Here is a 20,348-nt window from a genome sequence, read left to right as displayed (position 1 = left end):
ACTCCTCCATATGATGCCAGCTGGGTGACCTTGGGTCAGTCCCATTTCTCTCAGCCCCACCTACCTCACAGGGAGTATGTTGTGGGGAGAGGAAAGGAAGATGATTGTAAGCCACTCCAAGACTCCTTCAGGTAGTGAAGGGCAGGGTATAAACCCAACTCTTCTCTGAGCGTATGACAGAACGCGCTTGTAACTGAATTCTGCAACCCAGATTGTGAGAAGCTGTTGGCAGGAAGCAGCCTAAGATGAGTTTTACTGATTGCCACACTGTATATCCACATGTAGTAGTAGGTGCTGTAAATTTGTGTATGAAGGGGAATTAGTTCATTGCAGCTAAAGTAGCTTTGTTTAATATCTACTGGCTTAAATGAACAGATCTTGGGGTCCAGATTCCAAGGTACTCTTTGTCCCTTAGATTCTTATGTCTGGCTCACTAGCCGAGGGCCCATAATAATGTCTGGTTTACTCTGGTGCATCTATGTCTTTAAAAATAATGCTTACGCTGGGCTTATGAAGTCCCAATAGAGAAAGCAGTAGCAAAGTATTTACTGGATGTTAAAATGCTACAGTGCACACAGGAGCACAGCCACAAGACTTTGCTTTCTTGGCCTCAAATATACTGTTGCTCATAAAGCCCACACACTATATTGCGTTTCTTTGGCTTCAAAGATGTCTTAGCACAGGGGTCCTCAAACTTTTTAAATAGAGGGCCAGTTCACTGTCCCTCAGACTGTTGGAGGGCCAGACTGCCATTACTGTACAAGGCCGCGGGCCGTCAGTTCTCCGTCTTCTGCATCTCTCTCCCTTCCCCACACCACACACCCCGGCCTGGGAACTCACCTCACCTCGGTATCACCTCACACTCTGTCTCCGCCGCCTCAGCCCAGTGCCGGAAGTGTGCGTTGCTAACACGAGTTTAGGTCGAACATCACTTCCAGTCTGATTTTGCCATAACCCGGCGGGCCGCATAAAGATCCTCAGTGGGCCGTATCTGGCCCGCGGGCCGTAGTTTGAGGACCCCTGTCTTAGCAATTTATGGTTTCTAAACATTGTTACACTGATATATCAAAGTGGTTCATAGTGACCAATTTCCCACTAGCTTTATGCTGCTCTCATTCTCCTCTTCTCAGTGGGGCTTCCATCGGATTTCACACAAGTTGCCGTGACTGCAACTTGCTCCACCTCTTTCACACAGCAAATAAGATCCTCTAAAAACCAGTTTCTGTTTGCTGTGCAAAAAAGGTGAAGCTAGTTGCAGCCCTGGGGCAGATAGTGTGAAATCCAACAGAAGCCCCGCGGAGGAGTGTAAGATTGGCATAAGGCTAGTGGGAAATCAGTGTGTGTAGATCAATAGATCTACAAATGGAGCCTGGGACAGATAGGGGGATTTCTCTGCAAATCTGAAGACCCAAGTTTGCAGAAAAATCTGAAATCTAACAAAACTATGTTGAGGAATTAAAACTCCACAAAATGGTAGAAACAATGCCTGTAGTTTTAATTTAGAGTTTTGCTGTTTGTACTTGGCATCCTTGTTTTAACCCTCTCTTCAAACCCCCACACTGTATGTCATATTTCTGCTTCCTCTTGGTTACTAAATGCAAGTGCTTCAGATCATTTATCTCATATGCTAAATTTTATTAGCATTGATTTTTTTACAGGGCATTTTCTATTCATCTGGTTTGATCTTTTGAAGAATGCTTTCTTGTGGTCTCCTGATGGACCCTTCTTAGCAGTCCTTCACATGAAGCTGCCTTATACTGCATGAAGCCCTTGGTGCATCAAAGTCAGTATTTGCTCAGACCACCAATGACTCTCCAGGATCTTAGGCTGAGGTCCTTTCACATCACCTACCTGATCCTTTTGAGTGAAGATGCCGGAGAGTGAACCTATGACCTTCCGCATGCCAACACAGCCCCTCCCAAATAAAATCTGCCCCTGGAAAACTATATTCCAATGAGACTTCTCAGCATATTTGTGCTTTAGCAAGGTTGCTTATGATTTAACTCTGAAATATGCAAAGTCTGTCACTTTAATCCAAAATCTTGAATTATTTTTTGCAGAAAAAAGAAGGAAATGTGGGGTAATGATGGAGGAAGAGGCGCTACATGCCAGTGAAAATATTCATCTGCTTCCATGATGAATGAGGGAAAAACCACAAGATAGGAGGGTCATGGAAGTTCTTCAAGGATGATGTGAAAGGTGGGGGAGAAGGGAGGAGAAAACAGCAGCAAAGCTGAGCTGGGTCAAAGGATTGATTTCAGACAAGTATGAAAGATTCAGACATTTGATCACTAGTTCTGGATGCAGGCTACAATTAGACAAGCAACGCTATGGCTCCTAATGAGCAAAAGAAACCAAAATGTGTGCTGGTAGGTGGTGTGTGTGTTGCTGTACAGTATGCAAAAATGGTATTACTCTATAATGAAGAAAAGAAAAATCAGCATATTAGTTGTAGCATTGTGGTAATCACTGTGACATTTCCAAACTCGGGCCAAGAGTTTTGCTGACCAACATGTGGGAATTGTTACGATGCTATAGTGACTGATATGACAAAGTGAGGTAACATGTCAGCTCATAATCGCTATTCCTTCAGTAGTGCTCCCAGAATGTGACTACATGCTGCTATCACACACTGAACAACAACTGGAGATACATCTCTATGCACTTTTTTCCAGTTACACATGAATCTGAGTTTAATTTATTGAAGACATGACAAGTCACACTTTTCCTCAACAATAACAAAAACCTTCTAGACCCACACACTGCAGCAATTGTAATTTTCCACAACTGTTTCTTGTTTGCAATTCAAGTCATAACAGTGGGAGAAACCAAGCATGTATATTGTGTGTGAGTGTGTAATGTATGTTTTATGTCAATATAAAACATGCACACACGTATACAAAAATTAAATACATTATCTATCGCATCTTTGTTGCCAAAGCATTCTTCTCTTCTTAAGCAACAGGGCCTTCTTCCTCTCTTTGTCCACTCATGCAAAAGTTATTATCACTCATAATAATGATCAACCACCATGAATAGTACATTCGGCTAAAAGTGAGCTGGTCCCAATGGACTATGATTGAAATGACTAACTGACAGTTCTGGTTAAATCTTGGCCACCATTTTGAGTTGCTTCCTTGAAGGAATCTGCTTCTAACCATAAGCTTAGAGATTAATCCATCTGGACACAATGGAGTAATGCCCCCCCCCCCCAACAATTTTGAGTGCTTTCTTCAACACAATTTTAAAGTTAAACTGGCAGCCATATTTGGCTGTGATGTGCTGGCAGAGAACAAAGATGATCAGAACCCCATGGGACAACTGTACATTTAAAGTGACAGCAATGCCATTGGTTTCACAAATACACCCCTAGTGTATGTGCGTGGTGGCTTCTGCTAGCTAGTGTGATTTTTTTTCAAATGGATTTAAGACTATGTGACAAGTGACAATCTTAAAACATGTACCTGCCCTAGCAGTGCTACAAAGAAACTGCTCTCGTAGTATAATAAAATGCAGTATGAAACATGATAGCAAGATGTGCATGCACTATAGGCCCTGTGAAGCCATTTGGGAGCTATGGAGGTGCACTGCCTGTATCATGAACAAAGTGTCTCTAGTTGTAGCTTTCTCGTCCACCTCTACATGGCTATATAGTCAGAGGCCTTTTGCATATTGGCGACTGCAGCACACATTGCTAGCCTGTCATTGGACTGTGAATTTGGGACTAGTCTCCTACAAGGTGTGTCTACTATTTATGCCAAACACTGAAATTAGCCAGCCTGTATAATCTTGGGGTTGTCTCTGTAAGTTTACAAATTTACAATTAAAAAAAGTGCCCAAAAAAGATACAAGTCCCCATGGCCGAGAGCTGTATTCACACAATTAAAGTGTCTTATTTAAAATTCTGAATTGTTTTGGCATTTTTAATAAAGTACAATATATTACAGCCAAACCCAACAAAATAAAATAGAACCAGCTGTTGAATAATGTATTCTGATCCCTGCCACCCCCTCCCCTCCCTTCCCTGGAGAGACAGAGAGAGAAAAGAGATTCTCCCCATTTAATAACTCAAGTCGTAGTATTAGGAAGCTAACCAATAGGAAGCAACACAACAAGCGTGTGGTGTCAAATGGAGCTGACGAATCCTGCGCTTTGCATTAACAAGAACACCCTCCTTCACTGGCTGGTGGTTCCTGTGGTTTGTCCAACTTTATGTCAATCACTGAAGAAAAAAAGTTAAGGTAGAAAACTAAAGGGGTAAAGGTAGCTTCCCATACATCATAGTGGTGGCTTTTGATAGGCTAGTCATTAACCTGGCTTAAGCCTGCTCTGCAGGGCTGGTAGGCTAGAAATCTAATAACAAATAAAGACTGCATATCATCCTATAAACTGTCTGCTTACATGCCGGTTGCTACCTATTTGCAGGTATTTATGTGGAAATCGGCTGTCATGGTTCACTTTGCAAATGCTATTCACAAAATACCAGATGCTTTCTGAATCCAGATTCTAGGGGGCAAATAATGAAAATAATATTGTCACATTTCTAAGAATTCTGTTACAACCAGCAAATGATAGAGAAGCTGTAGCACTGGCTTTGGATGCTCCAAATCTCCTGTTTACCCCTAAAGCTCACTGGGGCAAATTATTTCTTGCAATAAATCTGAAAGAAAGGTTAGGTGAAGCATTAGGGAACAGAGTTGTGAAACCTTTTGCTAGTTGAAAAGCGCTGAAAAAATTACAATACAGGTAATCTTTAAGGTGGCTCACTGCAATATAAGCTTTTGTGAGGCACATTTTGTCAGAAGCACTAAGTGGGCCTTGGCTTACAAATGATTATGCCAAGTCAATATGTTACTCTTTAAGGTGCCCCAACACTTAGTTGCAGTAGACTAAGTACTCTCTAGAATTTATCAGAGACAGAAACTGCCTAGGTCTTGGCTATGACTTATCATGACTAAGCAAATGTGATGGAGTAGGTCAGCAAAGGCCCATGTACTCCCTTCCTCTCACATTATATTGGAGGCGGCAGCAGCAGCAGCTTGAGTGTTCTGGGTTTCTCCACTGTTCTCCTCCTGCTGAAGCCCTCCCTTCAAGCAGCAACAGGTGGGTCTTGAAGTGAGCAAGTCTTCAGCCCAGAATTCTCCAAACCACCAATGCTTGTTGCTGCAATTCAGGCTTGAATCGGCAAGCAGGAGCGGGACATGGAGTTGTCTGCGCCCATTTGGCATCTCCTCCATCCAAGAGCAGTTGAAGTATTTATGTGTGAGAGAAGATAAATCTTAGAAAGTGGGGAGAATGAAGGAATGTTATTGGGCCTCCCAAGATGGGGGCACATTCGGCCGGGTCTTCGGACTCTGCACTGGCTTCCAGTAATATACCGAGTTTGGTACAAGGTGCTGGTCATCACCTTTAAAGCCCTATATGGCCTGGGACCTGCCTACCTGAAGGACCGTCTCTCCCCACATGTTCCCCAGAGAGTACTGAGATCGGGAACCCAAAATCTTCTCACTATCTCTGGGCCAAAAGAAGCCCGCCTAAAATCTTCTAGGGACAGGGCCTTCTCTGTTATGGCCCCTACATGGTGGAATCAGCGGCCAGAGGAGGTGAGGGCCCTGCGGGACCTTGTTCAGTTCCGCAGGGCCTATAAGACAACCCTCTTCCGGCTAGCTTACACCTAACTGATATGAGAAACTAAATGTAGCTTTACCAGACTCCTGTTATACATACTGTTGTAATGTTTAATGTTTTTAATGCTTATATATTTAAATGCTAGTTTAATTTTATGTTTGACTATCTGTTGTGAGCCGCCCTGAGCCACTTCATGGGAAGGGCGGGATATAAATGATAAAATAAATAAATAAATTTAGCAAACCAGCTACTCCCATCCCACCCCAGAGCTGCTTCAGCACCAACAGACTTGTGCTTGGCTCTTGGGTGACTTCATAGCCAAGCAAGGGATCTATTGGTTTAACTAGACAAGGAGGGTAAACTGTGTACTCCCCACCTACCTTTTTCCCTTTTGCAACTAATGAGACATCAGCAAAATTCCAATGAAAATGAAGACTGACATGACTGAACTGCCAATTAGAACCCCTCTTCACCTTCATTCTGCAGGGACAAATTTCCTCGGTCTGTGAGCTAAATTAATGATTTACAGATTTTTTTTTGCAAAAGAAAGGAGTAGGCAGAGAGATCTTTTGAAGCAGCCAGCTGACTCAGTAGACATCTGGCAATGGAGGAGTCTTGTGCAGACTTGTGCCTAGCTCAGCACTATCTGCTTCTACCCGGCAGTGGCTTTCCAGGGACTCCTTTTAAGTGGAAGCTTCCCAAGGACTGAACCTGGCATCTTCTACATGAAAGCATAAACTCTATCACTGAGCCACAGACCGTCACTTAAAACACACCCATCAATGTATGTAAAGATATCTAGCTGTTTCATCCTGCCATTCTCAGGTGTACAGAAAAGTATCCTTCGACTGAGGCCGAACCAGGGAATTCATCCTCCAGGGCATGACAACACAGCCATGTCTGTTTTAACCAGTCACAAACAAATCTCCTCTTTCTTGCACAGCCCAGGCTGTGTTCTCTACAAGTGATGCCAACATATGGAATATATACTAAACGCAGCTGAGACCCCTCACACCCCCTCAGGAGCTGACCTTCCCTAGCAATTAGGCTGGAAGAGTTGCAGTCATTCAGTGAGACTTCTTCTCTGTCTTCCACCACAGTGGGTTGGAGCTGACATGCTGGTTTTTTAGATGATACTCAATGTCCTACTGCTGCATGTTGCCTCTGGGGCAATCTGAGAGAAATTAAAGCCAGGCTCAGCAGTTCTCTTGCTGCACATAACACCAGAGGCCGGTTTTCACAGCAGAATCAAGTGATACAAGCTCTGTTCTGTCCTTCAGACAGTGCTAGTGTTTGAATGTTGGCCCAAGCAACAAACCAACCAACCCCCTCAATATAGAAAAGCAGCAAGGCATGGAAAACCACCCTTGTTTCTGGCATGCTGGTTTTCTAGGTGAAGTAAAATGTTGAAATATTTTTTTTTGGGGGGGGGGGGGAGGTATGTTGCTTTACCACTTTCTTCCCCTGCCCTTCACTAATTAGATTGGCCAAGGAGAGGACATAAGAGCAGCCTTGCTGGATCAGACTAGTGATTCATCTAGTCCAGCATCCTGTTTCACATAGCACCCTACAGGGTCCAAAGCCTAATGTTGCCTTCTAGAGGATAACTGGGACACTAATTTTTGGCTCCTTTTGTTTTCATTCAGGGAGGCCTCATTATGGCAACCAAAGAGGAATAAAATGGCAAGTTTTGCAGAAATTAGGTAGCAGAAAGAAAAGCACAAGCAGGGAAGGAAGATCCAAGTGAAAATCAACATGCTTGACTCTATCACAAAAATCATCCTTGCATAGGTTTCAAATTTCCTCGGTCTGTGCGCTAAACTAATGATTTACAGATTTTTTTTCTTTCTTTCCAAAGAGTATTTCTAAAAATCATGGTTCATTCTCCATATCTCATTTAAAAAAAAGAGGCCTAACCCTGGAGCAAAAGTCTGAGTAACTCCAAATAAATATGCACTCCCCCTGCCTCCTCCCCCCCAAAAAATTAAGGCTGAGAATCTAACTATCTAGGAAAGAAAAATCCCCCCACATCAGAAGCTCAAACTGCCAGACAATATCCAAGAAGAAGGATTTTATAATGTACCCCAAAACATGTACAAAATTTGGTGATGCTGATGGGTACATTTGTCAGTAGCTATATCAAAGTGAGACACTGAGCAAAGATTAAGGGAGGAAGAATAATTCAAAGGCACTAGGAATGGAAATAAGATTCTAGAAGCCAAGAGGAAACATGGGACAATGTACTAAATCTAAAGTAAAGATGCTGGAAGTCCTTTAAGATAAATTTGGTGTCATTTCGCATCAGTTTCCAGAACTCCCTTGAGCTCAGAGCCAAGCAAGTCAATAGGGAATTCTAAACCAAGCTAATTTCTAAATCATACTAAAGAATAGCTATTAAAACTAGAAGAGACAATTATACGGATCATCTCTGGCCCTCCACAAGGAAATGTCAGGCACTCCCTTTGTAATAATTCCTCTCTATTTCTGCCAGCTTCAGAGACAGAAAGTGGCAGTGGGGTGTGTACGTGTGCCATTACTGCTATGTTTAATTTGGAAACCATGAACTTCTCTGTAATAAATAACATTTAATTGGACCATATTCATTAGTACTGCTCTAGTCTGATGCATTTCTTTTTGTGTTGATTCCATAACTGGGAAAAGGGGGATTCTGGGTTCAGTCTAATGAGACCATTTATGTCTGCAAGGGAATAGCTGATGGGTGCTTAGAAATACCCAAGGATGTTATTCCAGCAACTGGCTAAGCAGTAATTTCAGACACAATAAAATCAAGGACAGCACATGGCTTATGGAATCTCAGCTTTTCCTTACAAGAGAAAACCAAACAAAGTTGAACAGTTTTTATGAATCAATGCAAGATTTTCTAGAGACAAACAACTCCCCAGACCAGCTCCAGTATGGCTGGGTTGTGACTGTTTTCTAAACAGATGCCTTTCTAAGTCTATTTAAGTCATTACAAGAAGACCTTAGTCAAATCATATGAAATAAAAGCACTTGGCTATCTGTGGGATACCCAAATTGTTAGGTGACAAACCAAAATCCTTAACATGGATAACATCTGCCATTATCTAGCAGTGAGGAAGCTTCTGTTGCTTGATATTAGAGAATAGTGGTAAGCATTCTGTGTGTTAGAAAATCAAAAGTTCCACAATGAGAAAAGCCAAGTTCTGTGTTTGGTATGACTTATGCTGGATATATTTGCATGCGCTTGTGTACATGTGTGCATGCACACACAAATGTATCTAGCATGAATCATACTGAACACAGAACCTGGCAAGGGGCAAGGAATTATGTTAGGTACTGGACCCACAGTTCAGCCTAGCTTAAGACACCGGACTAGACATAAAAAATGGTAACTGATACGGTGTCCCGTTATGTCAGTGGTGATCGAGATCAAATTCACACTCTGCCACTAAACTAACTGGATGATGTTGGGCTAGGTGTGCTCCCAACCTAATACACCCCACAGGGTTCCTGTGGAAATAAAATGTGGGAAGGAGCCATGTATATCAATCTGGCCTCCTTGGAGCAGGGGAAAGAAATAAGTAAATACACACTTCAATATATACTATAACAAGTATTTGCAACTGGATTGGGCTGTCTAATCAGGAAAATCAAGTTGCAAATTATCACTACAGTGCAATGACAGCACAATATCCAGTGATGTATGGATGCAGAAGCATGAGCAGAAGCAGAATATATTATGGTGATACGAGTGTATGATAAAGCTGGAGAATTCAGTGACCCTTAATGTAGAATTCTGATTTTCTTTTTTTAAAAAAGAGCAGCAAATACACTTGCCCTGGCCTATTAATAATTATGCTCACATTAGCTTATATTTGCAATGACCTACTGCCTCATTGTTCCCCTCCCTAGTTTTCCATTTTCACCCATTTCTAGAGATACATTTATTGAGCTAGGGGGAGATAAGTTGTTCTCTGCTCTGACAATTTCTGATGACAGGGTGACATAGGATAAATCATGTTACTTCCTGTAGTCTTTGCCATGTGAGTTTTCACTTGATTTTGAACCTCTCTCTGAAGGACATGCAGAAGAGAAAGCATTCTGGGTGGTGATAGTTTCACATTTGCAGAACAAACCCAACTGAAACATTAAGCCTTGTGTGTGAAAACAGTTCCATCGCATCTAAGAGTGACAGAGTCCTGAACTAAAAGGATCTTATGGAAGAAGCCACTGTTATTACCAAAGGATACTTCCTTCTTTGCTCTTCTCTTGAACACTCTCCATTCCTGGCAAAGCTGAAGCAACACGTCGGAAGAGCTAAAGAAATGTGTGGTGCGGGATAAAAAAGGCAGACCAGAGGGAAAAATCAAGAAGCAAAACAATTATGAATAGTACTTCTGAGTTGCATTCCAGATGCAAAATGTAAGCAGCAAAATCAAAGTGTTTGAGAAATTGGTTAAACAGGCAGTAGGGGACCCAGACTATTTGCCCCCTGAAAACAAGAGTTGGGGATGTTTATACATGTCACAAGAGGAAATGGTTCACTGGGCCCATGAAAATAATGATAATAGTTGCTGATGCTCAAAATGTGGCTTATTCCTGAGAATTATAGAGTTTCAAAGGACCCAAAGGCCATTGAGTTCCCACATATGCACATGGAGTGTAGAACCATATACCCTTCCCTCCCAGACAGCAGAATGCCACATGCTAAGAGCAAGTGTACTACAAAAATATTTACAGACCAAATAACTTGACCATCAGCAAGCAATCCATGCCACAGCCTGTCAGGGAGAACAACCTAGGCTTGGAAGTGGGGCATGACCAGTTAATGTTCATGAACAGCTCTTCTTTCAAAACAAATAGGTTTATCTTCCTGCAAGGGCTCCTGGGGATTGGAAGAAGTAAACTCTGACTCATGAAAACTTAGGCTGAAATAAGTTTTGTTCATCTTTAAAGTTCAAGCAAACTCCTGTTTTTGTTTTGGGTTATTCAACTAGGATACCCCAAACATGACTGCCACCAGAACTGTACAAGTCCCATTAGCAAGCAACACAACAGTGTATTTAAAATTAAAAAATCGTTTTGACTACAAGGTTCTCAGAAGGATGGCAGTTGTTCTGGATTCTGGCCAGTTTAAGACAGCTATTGCCAATGTTGGGAAAAAATATCAGCTTGTCATATAGTAGGGATCTATCTGTACGCTAGAAACTATCTGTTACAGCAGGAAGGACAGAATATGTAAGTAAAGGTTCAGCATGCAAGATTGCATAATTTGAATCAATATTCATTAGATTGGGAAATGGGAATCTGATCTTAGAATAAGTTTTCCTTCTTGGTTTATTGTAGCTGTACTTCAGGTGCTTGCAAACTACTGATTGATGCATGAGACAAGGGATAAATGGTCACTTTTCTGCCAAGTTCTAACAATTTTTTCTCTATTTAAGGGCAAGGATCTATTTTTGTGACAGAATCAGTTTAAATTTCCTTCTGGAGAGCCTGTGGCTATGTAGCAAATTCCTGTTCCAGCTTCTTTTGTTCTCCAGCAACATGTGCTTGAGGGACAGTAGTGGGGACTAGTCTGTCTCCCAATCCTTTAGATGCAGTCCTAGAAAGCAGACTGATTCTTAGAAGCCAGAGTTCAAAGAATATATATTGTAACCATTGCTCTCTCATAAAAAGGGATTTCAATATTCTTTTCACTGTTCTGCATCCCAAGTGATCTGATTTCTAATACTAAACCTATTTTTCTCTATTGCATACATTTCTTTCCAATTTTTATTTCCTCTCTGTGCAGTTATGTATCCCACTACTAGTGGCTGGATATTTTGGCTTCTTAAAAATCTCTTCATTATCATTTTAACGAATTTTCCCAAGGAAGAATAGGAATGTCCAAGGTTAGAAGCCTATTACCTATACTTGACCTCTGGTCTCTCATATTCCACACTGTTCTCTGCCTGATACCAAACAAGCTTCATATCATGATGACTTTCCTGCATGGGGATAATCTGCCATGAGTAGTTTGCTATGTTACATTTCCAATAACCTTTATTGGCATAGCTGTTTGCTATGTACTCATGGCAAATCAGATATATTTTTCAAATGATAGGGTACACATAATTTTCTTAATCATCATGCAAGGGAAAACAAACATCATGTGGTATCCAAAGTGGACCAAGCTGTCAGTTGAAGTTCTTGCCTACTCATTGTCACCCCAAAAGTAGGTTTCCTTTCTTACCTGTTTTACATTGTATCCTGTTTTTGCACTTGTCTCAATAAACATGACATTCAGCTCTTTAGCTCTCTGTTCCCCTTCTTCAATTGTTATCTGCCTGGGATGGACACACAGAGCAAAGAAATGATAACTGTTTCTTGGCAACTAGGATAGGGAGTTTATCTGGGAATAGGAGTGGGCCTATGGTGAGAAACTGTGATAATTCTACCAAAGTCCTCTAATTTAACAATGCAGTAGGGGATTCAACAATGGTCAAGACAGGAGTTGTCACCCTAGGGAGCTGTTCCTATGACAAGAGGCAACACAGCTCCTTTATAATAAATGGCTTAATGCCATTCTGTGAGTTTCTTGTGATTCAAAGATTTTTAACCTTCATCTTTTCCAAAAGGAGTTGTCTCCATTCCATTTTATCATTTTCTATTTACCTCTTATCTGCAAGATCTGTTTTGTTGCCTACTAACATAATAATGACATCACTTCCTCTTTCTGTTCTAACATCATCAATCCATTTGGATGTCTGCTGGAAGGAGTTGAGATCTGTGAGAGAAAAGAGAAATAAGGAAGATGGATATCAGGAAAAGGCCAGTTTTCCAGTAGTGACAGGTTTGGTTTTTAAAGGACTAATACTTCTGTGGGACACTTGGAAGTGAAAGCAAGAAACACTCACTGGCCGCAGTCGGACGCACCATTTAACCCATCAGCGAGGTGCTCCTGTTTTTGTCCATCCTTACTTGAAACACAGTTGCCCAATCACACATCCTGACCATAATCCACCTCACTGAGTGCCTGTCCTATCATTTACCTATCAGACAGCCCGGCCTTTGCACATGTGCATAAACAATGCAGCTGATTGGCTCATCCACGTAGGGACTATTTTCTAGGAGCATGGACTAAACAATGATTGTGTTACAAATCTTAAACCCTCAAAAATTTTGCAGTTGCTTAGAATGTGTCTCTTGCTGTGCTTAAGGTACCCACAGGGTCTTGCCACTTTTTGTCAATTATGCACATATCGCTAAGATTTTTTTAAAATGGTGTCAAACCAGGATTGATGAGGATGGAAGTTGTGACGGCTTGATGATGCTGGAGCTATCAGGCAGGTAAAATTTGTTCATAGTCTGTCATCAAGACTTTAGGGTCAGACTTTTATGCTCTGTCAAATAAGTCTGGAACTGAGTCAGGGCAGGATGGTTTGCCCATGACTCAGAGACCATTCCCAGATGCTGCTATCTGGATGTTCACTTTAAATCTGACAGGTATCCATGGCTATGTCAGATATACATGTATGTCTGACCACAGCCACTATGAAGCTTTCAAATGTGTTGAAAAAGGGCTTAGTGAGGCTCAGAGCTTTTGGACTCTACTCTCTTTACAACTTACACAGGCAGAACTGACATAATGTACATGAAAAACTTTTGAGTACTTAAAAAGATGCTAAACAAATAATATTTGCAAGATTGGAGTGAAAAGGGAATCAGAAGGTATCAGATGAATAAAAGTTCAAGTATGTTTGACATCTACTAATTTGTGGGGTCAGGAAGAAGATGCCAAGATGAGAATGCAACAGAAGTACTACATTGCAGAAGGTGATGAAGATGGGAATAGTCTGGGAAAACACAGAAGAGAGAAGGTCAGCTGCGGGTCTAAAAGTGCTTCTTATTGAAACTGAGATATTCATGTCAACTATGCTTTCTGTACATAATCAAGTTATGTCTACAACTCAGATTACCATCTTTCCAGCACACCCCACACAAAGAACAGTAGTTACCACTGGTCTTCTCCACAGATGTTTCTCTGCATATGCTTTAATAGTAATAGTTTTAACTTGGGATTTAACAAAGTTTGAGTCCAGCGACACCTCTTAAGACATACAAAGTTTAATAAGCTTCCATGTGCATGCGTACTTCTTCAGATACATTGAAACAGAATTCCTCAAGCCTTACACATAGGTGGGGGGTTAGTTGCAAGGAAGGGCTAGCTAGAGTCAAGATGCATAAGCAGGGGTCATTTTGTAGAAAAATAGGTGGAGGAGCTCATTTGCATAACTCATTAGCATGTGCTGCCGCCCCCCTCCAGCCAAAAGCAACCTGATGCAAGAAAGGAGACCCAGCTAGCCCAAGCAGGCCTCGCTCAACTGGGGCTCTCCTGGGTCACCCCCCCCCACAGTCAAAAGGCCAGCATGCCACCCGCTGCCCAAAATCACAAAAGAAATGGAGAAAGGGTGGCGTGGGCTTTTCCAGGGGTTAATGAGGGCTGCTGGGGGCGTGGCAAAGCCCTGGGTGGCTGCCTGGTCTCCTAATCCAGGGATTGTTATGCAGCTGCACCTATTATTCAATGGGCAAGGCAGGTGGAGAGGAAGAGGGGGAACCCTCAGAAAGGTTCAGGAGCTGTGAGCTCCTGCTGAATCTGAGGCTTGTGTATAAGTAATTGAATGATAAGAATAGCTAAGATTGAATTAAAACAGTTGATAAGACCTTTGAATAGCAGCAAATTAGCATACAAATAAAAGAGTTAACAAACATATATGAGAACTGAGTTAAAGTCCAGTGGCACCTTTAAGATCAACAAAATTTAGTTCTAGGCATAAGCAAAACTGAGTGACTTAACGTGTTGAGAAACCTGTAGGAAAACATTTCAACCTCCCAGGGCACTCATTGAGGGAACTCAAAATAGCTGTTTATTGCAAAGGAATTTCAGAAACAGACTGGAATGGGAGACTGCTGAATTATAAGTTAATACAAATTTCAGGATAATCAACCCCCCCAGAATTTAAGACCTATTGCGTTCTTCTCTTACTACACATACTAAGTCACTCGGTTGTCGCTTATACGCAGAATTAAATTTTGTTGGTCTTAAAGGTGCCACCAGACTCAAACTTTGTTCTGTTGTTTCAGATCAACATGGCTACCCACCTGAATCTAACTTGGAATTTAGCTCAAATGAAAGGACTAAAAGCATGCTCCTTCCACATGCATCTCCTTGTATTTTCCAAGGAAAATCTTCTGTCAATTACTGGAGAGAGGATTTAGTGCAACTATAGCAACCAAAGCACTGGGCTTCAGAGCTGCCACAGCAATCCATTCAAAGGAACATTTTTAATAAGCCACTTCATTACCAGTCACCTGCCTAGCCCTGACCCCTTTTGTGATTGCCTCAGCTAACCAGGGTCAGCAGAGGAAGCAAACCTGCTTTTCTGCCACTTTTTCTTTCCTCTTGAATCAATTGCAACAAGGAACACATTGAAGTTAAAGCAAAAGGTAGCAATGGGTACAAGAAAAAGTCAAAGTCCAGCTTCAAGGCTGGCAGCTGCAGAAAACTCTTACGATTTGACATCTTTTACTGGGTAGTTCATTCAATGTGAAGACTACCAGATTTCTCATAAGAGGGAATTTAGTGTAGGAATTAGGAGGTCTGGGTTCAAATCCCTGTTCAGCCAGTAACCTCACTAGATAATTTTTGACAAGTCACTTTCAGCCCAATCTACCTCATGGAGTTGTTGTATAAATACAAAGTAAGAGTGGAGAATCATATATAATGTCCAAAGCTCAATGGAGGAAGGGCAGGATAAAAATGAAAGGCAGAGAATACTGGATGGTGCAAGGAGGTCAATGTGGTACAGAGGCCAGAAAGTTGGATTTGTGTCTGGTAGATTTGGGTTTGAATCCTGGCTCTGTCAGAGACTTATTGTGTGGTCCTGACAAGTCAGTGGTTGTGTTTTTGCCTCAGTTTCTCAGCAATTATCTGCCTTAAAGGCTTTCAAGCACTTTACAAGAGCCAAATGTGTTATATAACTAATATACACATAAAATAATATGAGCCTAGGGAACAAAGAATTTTGGAAGAGAGGTCAAGATTTATCCCTCAAATATGTGCTGGGCTTAACTAATGGTTTCAGATATTGTTGAGAACTCTATTACAACTGTAAAGGATATTTTCCCCAGTGCCACTTTGGTGCCAACTCAGAGAAGGTCCTCCACAAGAGTCCATGTAGCTTGAGCTGATTTTACACCAGCATCACACCTCTGAACTCACAAACTCATGCCACTTTATTGCCTCTTAAGCACAATTTAAATTGTATCTGTCTAGCAAGTTACTACTTGTAGGAGCCAGGCCTTAGAAATTATTGTTGGCAGTATGTCCCAATGCAAATCTAAATGAGCTCAGGTATTACTGGTAGAATGCATGGTAAGATATGACCAGGACCACTTTCAGGTAACCATATTGGAAGACACAGGGGAATTTCTCATCTTGTAGCTGATTAAAGCAAAGCCAATTTGTGTAACAATGTCTATCACTACCCACAGAAATTGGTGTGAACATTATATTGCTGTCATATGACAGTTGTAAATACAGTTGTAAATACATTAAGAATCAAGACTGGAGATTTATAGGAAAAATAAATACCATTGCATGCAATTGTGACTCAAATGGTCAGAGGTCAAAGCCTCTTCTGGACATAAGGAATATGGAAGACAGAGACGCAAGTATTAGAAAGAAATACAAGAATTCAAGCAAAGCCACATCAAGGTAAAAAATGTTTGACTTTGGGAAGTGACAGGGCTTTTTTTGAGCAGGAACGCACATGAATGCAGTTCCAGCTGGCTTGGAATCAAGGGGTGTGGCCTAATATGCAAATGAGTTCCAGCTGGGCTTTTTCTAAAAAAAAAAAGCCATGGGAAGTGATGTAAACTAATCTGTCATTTTAGAAGTATATATAAAACTATCCTTCCTTTTTTTGCAGACAGCTTCCACATGGGAGTTTTACTTCAGGGACTGTGTTTTTCTTAATTTAGCTGTGGTCTTTCCCAAACCTGGTTTTTCTTAATTTAGCTGTGGTCTTTCCCAAACCTGGTTTGATACCATCCTTTTGGGAGGACCATGCGTGTTTGTATGACATCAGGACAGGAAGGTACATACTTTTAGGCAGGTCCTGTCTAAATCAGCACCATTTCCCTTGCTTCAGCCACCCTCACCTCCTCCCTGGCTGCTGGCACCATCCCCACCCCACCCCCAGCATGGCTTTCTCAAGCTTTTTTTCAAAAATAAAACAGCAATTGAATATCACTATAGAATTATAACATTATAAGAATCTAACTGCTTATTAATTCCCACTTTTCATTTTTTTAAAGTAAGTCTCTATCTCTTTTTGTTGCCTTTCCCCCTTTTGTCTCTGTAGCTTTCATAGGAGTTGTCCTTGAAAGGGCAGCTGCTGTGAGAGCTCTCTCAGCCCCACCCACCTCAGAAGGTGTCTGTTGTGGGGGAGGAAGATAAAGGAGATTGTGAGCCACTCTGAGACTCTGAGATTTGGAGTGGAGGGTGGGATATAAATCCAATATCTTCTGTATCTAAAGGAGCGACTTTTTTTTTTATAACAACAAAAGCTGGGGATTCAGAGGCTTAGGTATTTAGGGATTAGGTAGGACTGGTATAATGTTACAACTATGTCAATGGCTAACTGAATACATAAAAAGCTCAAAAATTCTTCCGGCAGCATGAGGGGGTATAAATGGTGGCAGTAAATGACCAAGGCAAGGAAAGCACAGGAAAAACTGCCATGTGGATGCTCTTTTGCTGCCATGAATAGTTCTGCTTTTGCAGTGATGTTGCTTTACAGAGAACTTTCACTATGTGGCAAAAAGCCTTACAGTTAAAAAAAATTAAAGATACATAAAGGGAAAGGCATATGTCCCACTGCAGAGGCATTGGTTGTGGCCATGAAAGCTATACAGAATCATCACTATGTTGAAGCAGCCTTTGCATTAAACACAATGGGCTCTTTAGATATTCCAGTGTATTCCCTGTCTACTGTTTTCAGCCTAATCCCGAAATGAATTGTCACACAGTTTGGAGAATGGTATGTATGACAGGAAGAAGTGTTTTCTGTTCTCAACAAGATGAAGGAAATATGTCAAATTCTTAGATGGGAACAGCACAGAAAGCTAAGGGATGTAATACACCTATAATAAATTTCCAAAGTCATCCACTTGGCCACTACAGGAAAGACTTTCAGGCATAACCCATAAGAGTTACTTGGCTGGTGCAGAACAATGTCCATATAGTCTAGTATTATTTGGACCTTGTTCTGCCCCAGCAAAGTAGTTCTTAAGAGATATGCCTTGAGGTCTTTGGACTAGGAAGCAATCTTTGCTCTTTCATATTCCATTGCAGTGCAAATATATATTTCAGTCAATGCCCCTAATAGAAATCACTAACATCTAAAGCAGTTGTTAATTCAAACTGTGAAAATACAGTTCATCAAATTGTTAGGAACACAACTGATATTTGGTATAAGAGGCTCTAAAGACCAAAGTAGGTCTCCAAGATAAAAGATGTTACCATGGCATAGAATGGAAAGAGGATGAAGTGCTGCTCTCTCCAATTCTAGCCCTCATATATCATTCCAGAAGACAGCATAATCTACTGTGTTGCTTCTTAGAGTCCTGTATCTAGGATTTTTTTTTTACAGGCCCATATCTAGGGTTTTTTTCTGGAGGGGGCATTGGGGGATGCTAATGTAATTAACAAAGTATAAACAAGAAGCAAGGGGGGGTTGGGGGACCAGGAGAGAGTGTGTCTGGCAGATTTGGGAGTGGATGTCACCCCATGGCTCCCGTCTAGTTACGGCCCTGCAGTCCACCCTGCAGTGTACTATACTTTGAATGGTCCATTATGGTTCATCATTCAGCAAAGCTTGCCTCAGTGGGGAGGGTGGGATACAAATCTAATAAAATAAATAAATAAAGGGCAGTTACAGCATGTTCCCACATTTTGTTCTGCAGACAACCACATGGAAACTTAACTCACTTGTGATGTCATAGACCACCACAGCTACTGTGGAGTCTCGAATGTAACTGGGGATCAAGCTTCGGAATCTCTCCTGGCCTGCTGTGTCCCAAAGCTGCAACCGTACCTGTTGGGGGGGGGGGGAACCAAACAAAATACATGAGAAGACACATACGATTAGGAAGAGAAACAGCTCTGGAAGATGGGAAGAAAGGAGAACAAAAGAGACAAAGAACACGTGGAGGAAGCATCCATCATTTTATTTGAGATGCCCTCCTGAGAAGGTCCCCCACACCCATTTTCTTCTTGTTTCAAGGCAACCATGTTCTCTGCTGCAGACACAGGTGTTTATAGACTGGAGTGATACACACAGTTTAAAAAGCTGTTTGACAGCCTTGTGAATAAAATGTGTGATACAAGAACAGGAAGCAAAAAGTCTTTGCAACACAATTGAAGAGCAGCTGAAAGGTGTTATGGGATGGTTTTTACCAGATCAGGGCAATTGGCCATACCAGTATCATTTATTGCTGCGAACTCTCTTTCACTAATAGGGGGAAAATGGACACTGGATGCTATCTGCCATATGTTTCCAAGCAAGGCAGTACTCCAGCAATAGAGTTTTGAAAATACAGGTTTGAAAAGTGCAGCCTAGATCTCCTCTTGCCCTGACCTGGATAACCCAGGCTAGCCTGATCTTATCAGATCTTGGAAGCTAAGTAGGGACAGCCCTGGTTAGTATTTGGATGGGAGACCTCCAAGGAATACCAGGGTAGTAACACAAAAGCAGATAATAGAAAACTACTTCTGGATGTCTCTTGCACTGAAAACCTTATGGGGGGGGGGCGGTCACAATAAATCAGCTGTGACTTGATGGCACTTTCCACCTCCTGCAGTCCCAGGTCTCCCCATGGGAGGGAGGGCAGAACTGAACACTGCTGATGTAGTCCAGATTGTCTGTGGATGTTTCAGGCCCATCTTTAGCTCTATTGCTCATCTACTGATCTAAGTCACATTAATCTCTGGGATCTGCAATATGCTTACTCACCACTGCACAGCCAGCAGGATGATTTCATGTGGATGCCAAAGGAGAGCTCAAGAGCATCAACACCACAGGACACAGTTTGGCATAAATGTTATAGGCCAAAAAGATGTGTACTTAAAACTAAGGAGGTTTGCCTGAGGAATACTTGCTCACAGCTAATCTGAATGCTGGGATTTGACATCACGACACACTTGGCCTAAGCCCTCAATCCAACACAATAGATTTGGGGTATAATTTGGAGGGAAGGATGATGGAAATGAGAAGACCCTCTCAAGTTTCTGCCATTGGATCAGAAACAACCCCTTGGGAAGGACAAGGAAATATACCGATGCTTTTTTCTTTCCTATGCTCCTACATCACTCAGCCTGTGGTTTTCATTAGAGCAACTGGAAAGCCCTGGAAACAACCCATTAGGTCTGAGATGGATGTCTGAGAGCGCATTAACACTGCACGAGATAGTTAGCTGCTACTTATTAATGCAACAGCTGCTGTTTTCCTCTCATTAGAGATAACTCCATTCCTTGTTGACATTGGGTTATCCTTGTGCAAAGTTTTCCCAAATCTATAAATCAAGACATTTTAACAGTGCGCTTTTTCCCCACCCCCACTCCCAATCATCTATTGCTGTTTACAAGGAATATGTTGAAGTGCAGGCACTTAGGAAGGGAATTGCTACCCATC

General features: G+C 41.7%; 1 protein-coding gene across 1 annotated transcript in view; it reads right to left on the bottom strand.

Annotated features, from left to right (window-relative positions):
* Positions 1–2,665: 2,665 nt before the first annotated feature.
* The window catches only part of RAB6B (RAB6B, member RAS oncogene family), an 84,341-nt gene continuing 66,658 nt past the window's right edge, over positions 2,666–20,348 (bottom strand). The window contains exons 4-8 of the mRNA XM_060242143.1: positions 18,647–18,752; positions 12,268–12,379; positions 11,846–11,939; positions 9,861–9,927; positions 2,666–4,222 (exon numbers count right to left, since the gene is read on the bottom strand). Of these exons, the coding sequence (XP_060098126.1) occupies positions 4,158–4,222; positions 9,861–9,927; positions 11,846–11,939; positions 12,268–12,379; positions 18,647–18,752 (444 nt within the window). The 3' untranslated portion in view covers positions 2,666–4,157. The remainder of the gene's footprint in view (positions 4,223–9,860; positions 9,928–11,845; positions 11,940–12,267; positions 12,380–18,646; positions 18,753–20,348) is intronic.

This window comes from Heteronotia binoei, chromosome 6 (genome assembly GCF_032191835.1).
Source record: "Heteronotia binoei isolate CCM8104 ecotype False Entrance Well chromosome 6, APGP_CSIRO_Hbin_v1, whole genome shotgun sequence".
Taxonomy (NCBI): domain Eukaryota; kingdom Metazoa; phylum Chordata; class Lepidosauria; order Squamata; family Gekkonidae; genus Heteronotia; species Heteronotia binoei.
This window is presented reverse-complemented; position numbering and strand designations above follow the sequence as displayed.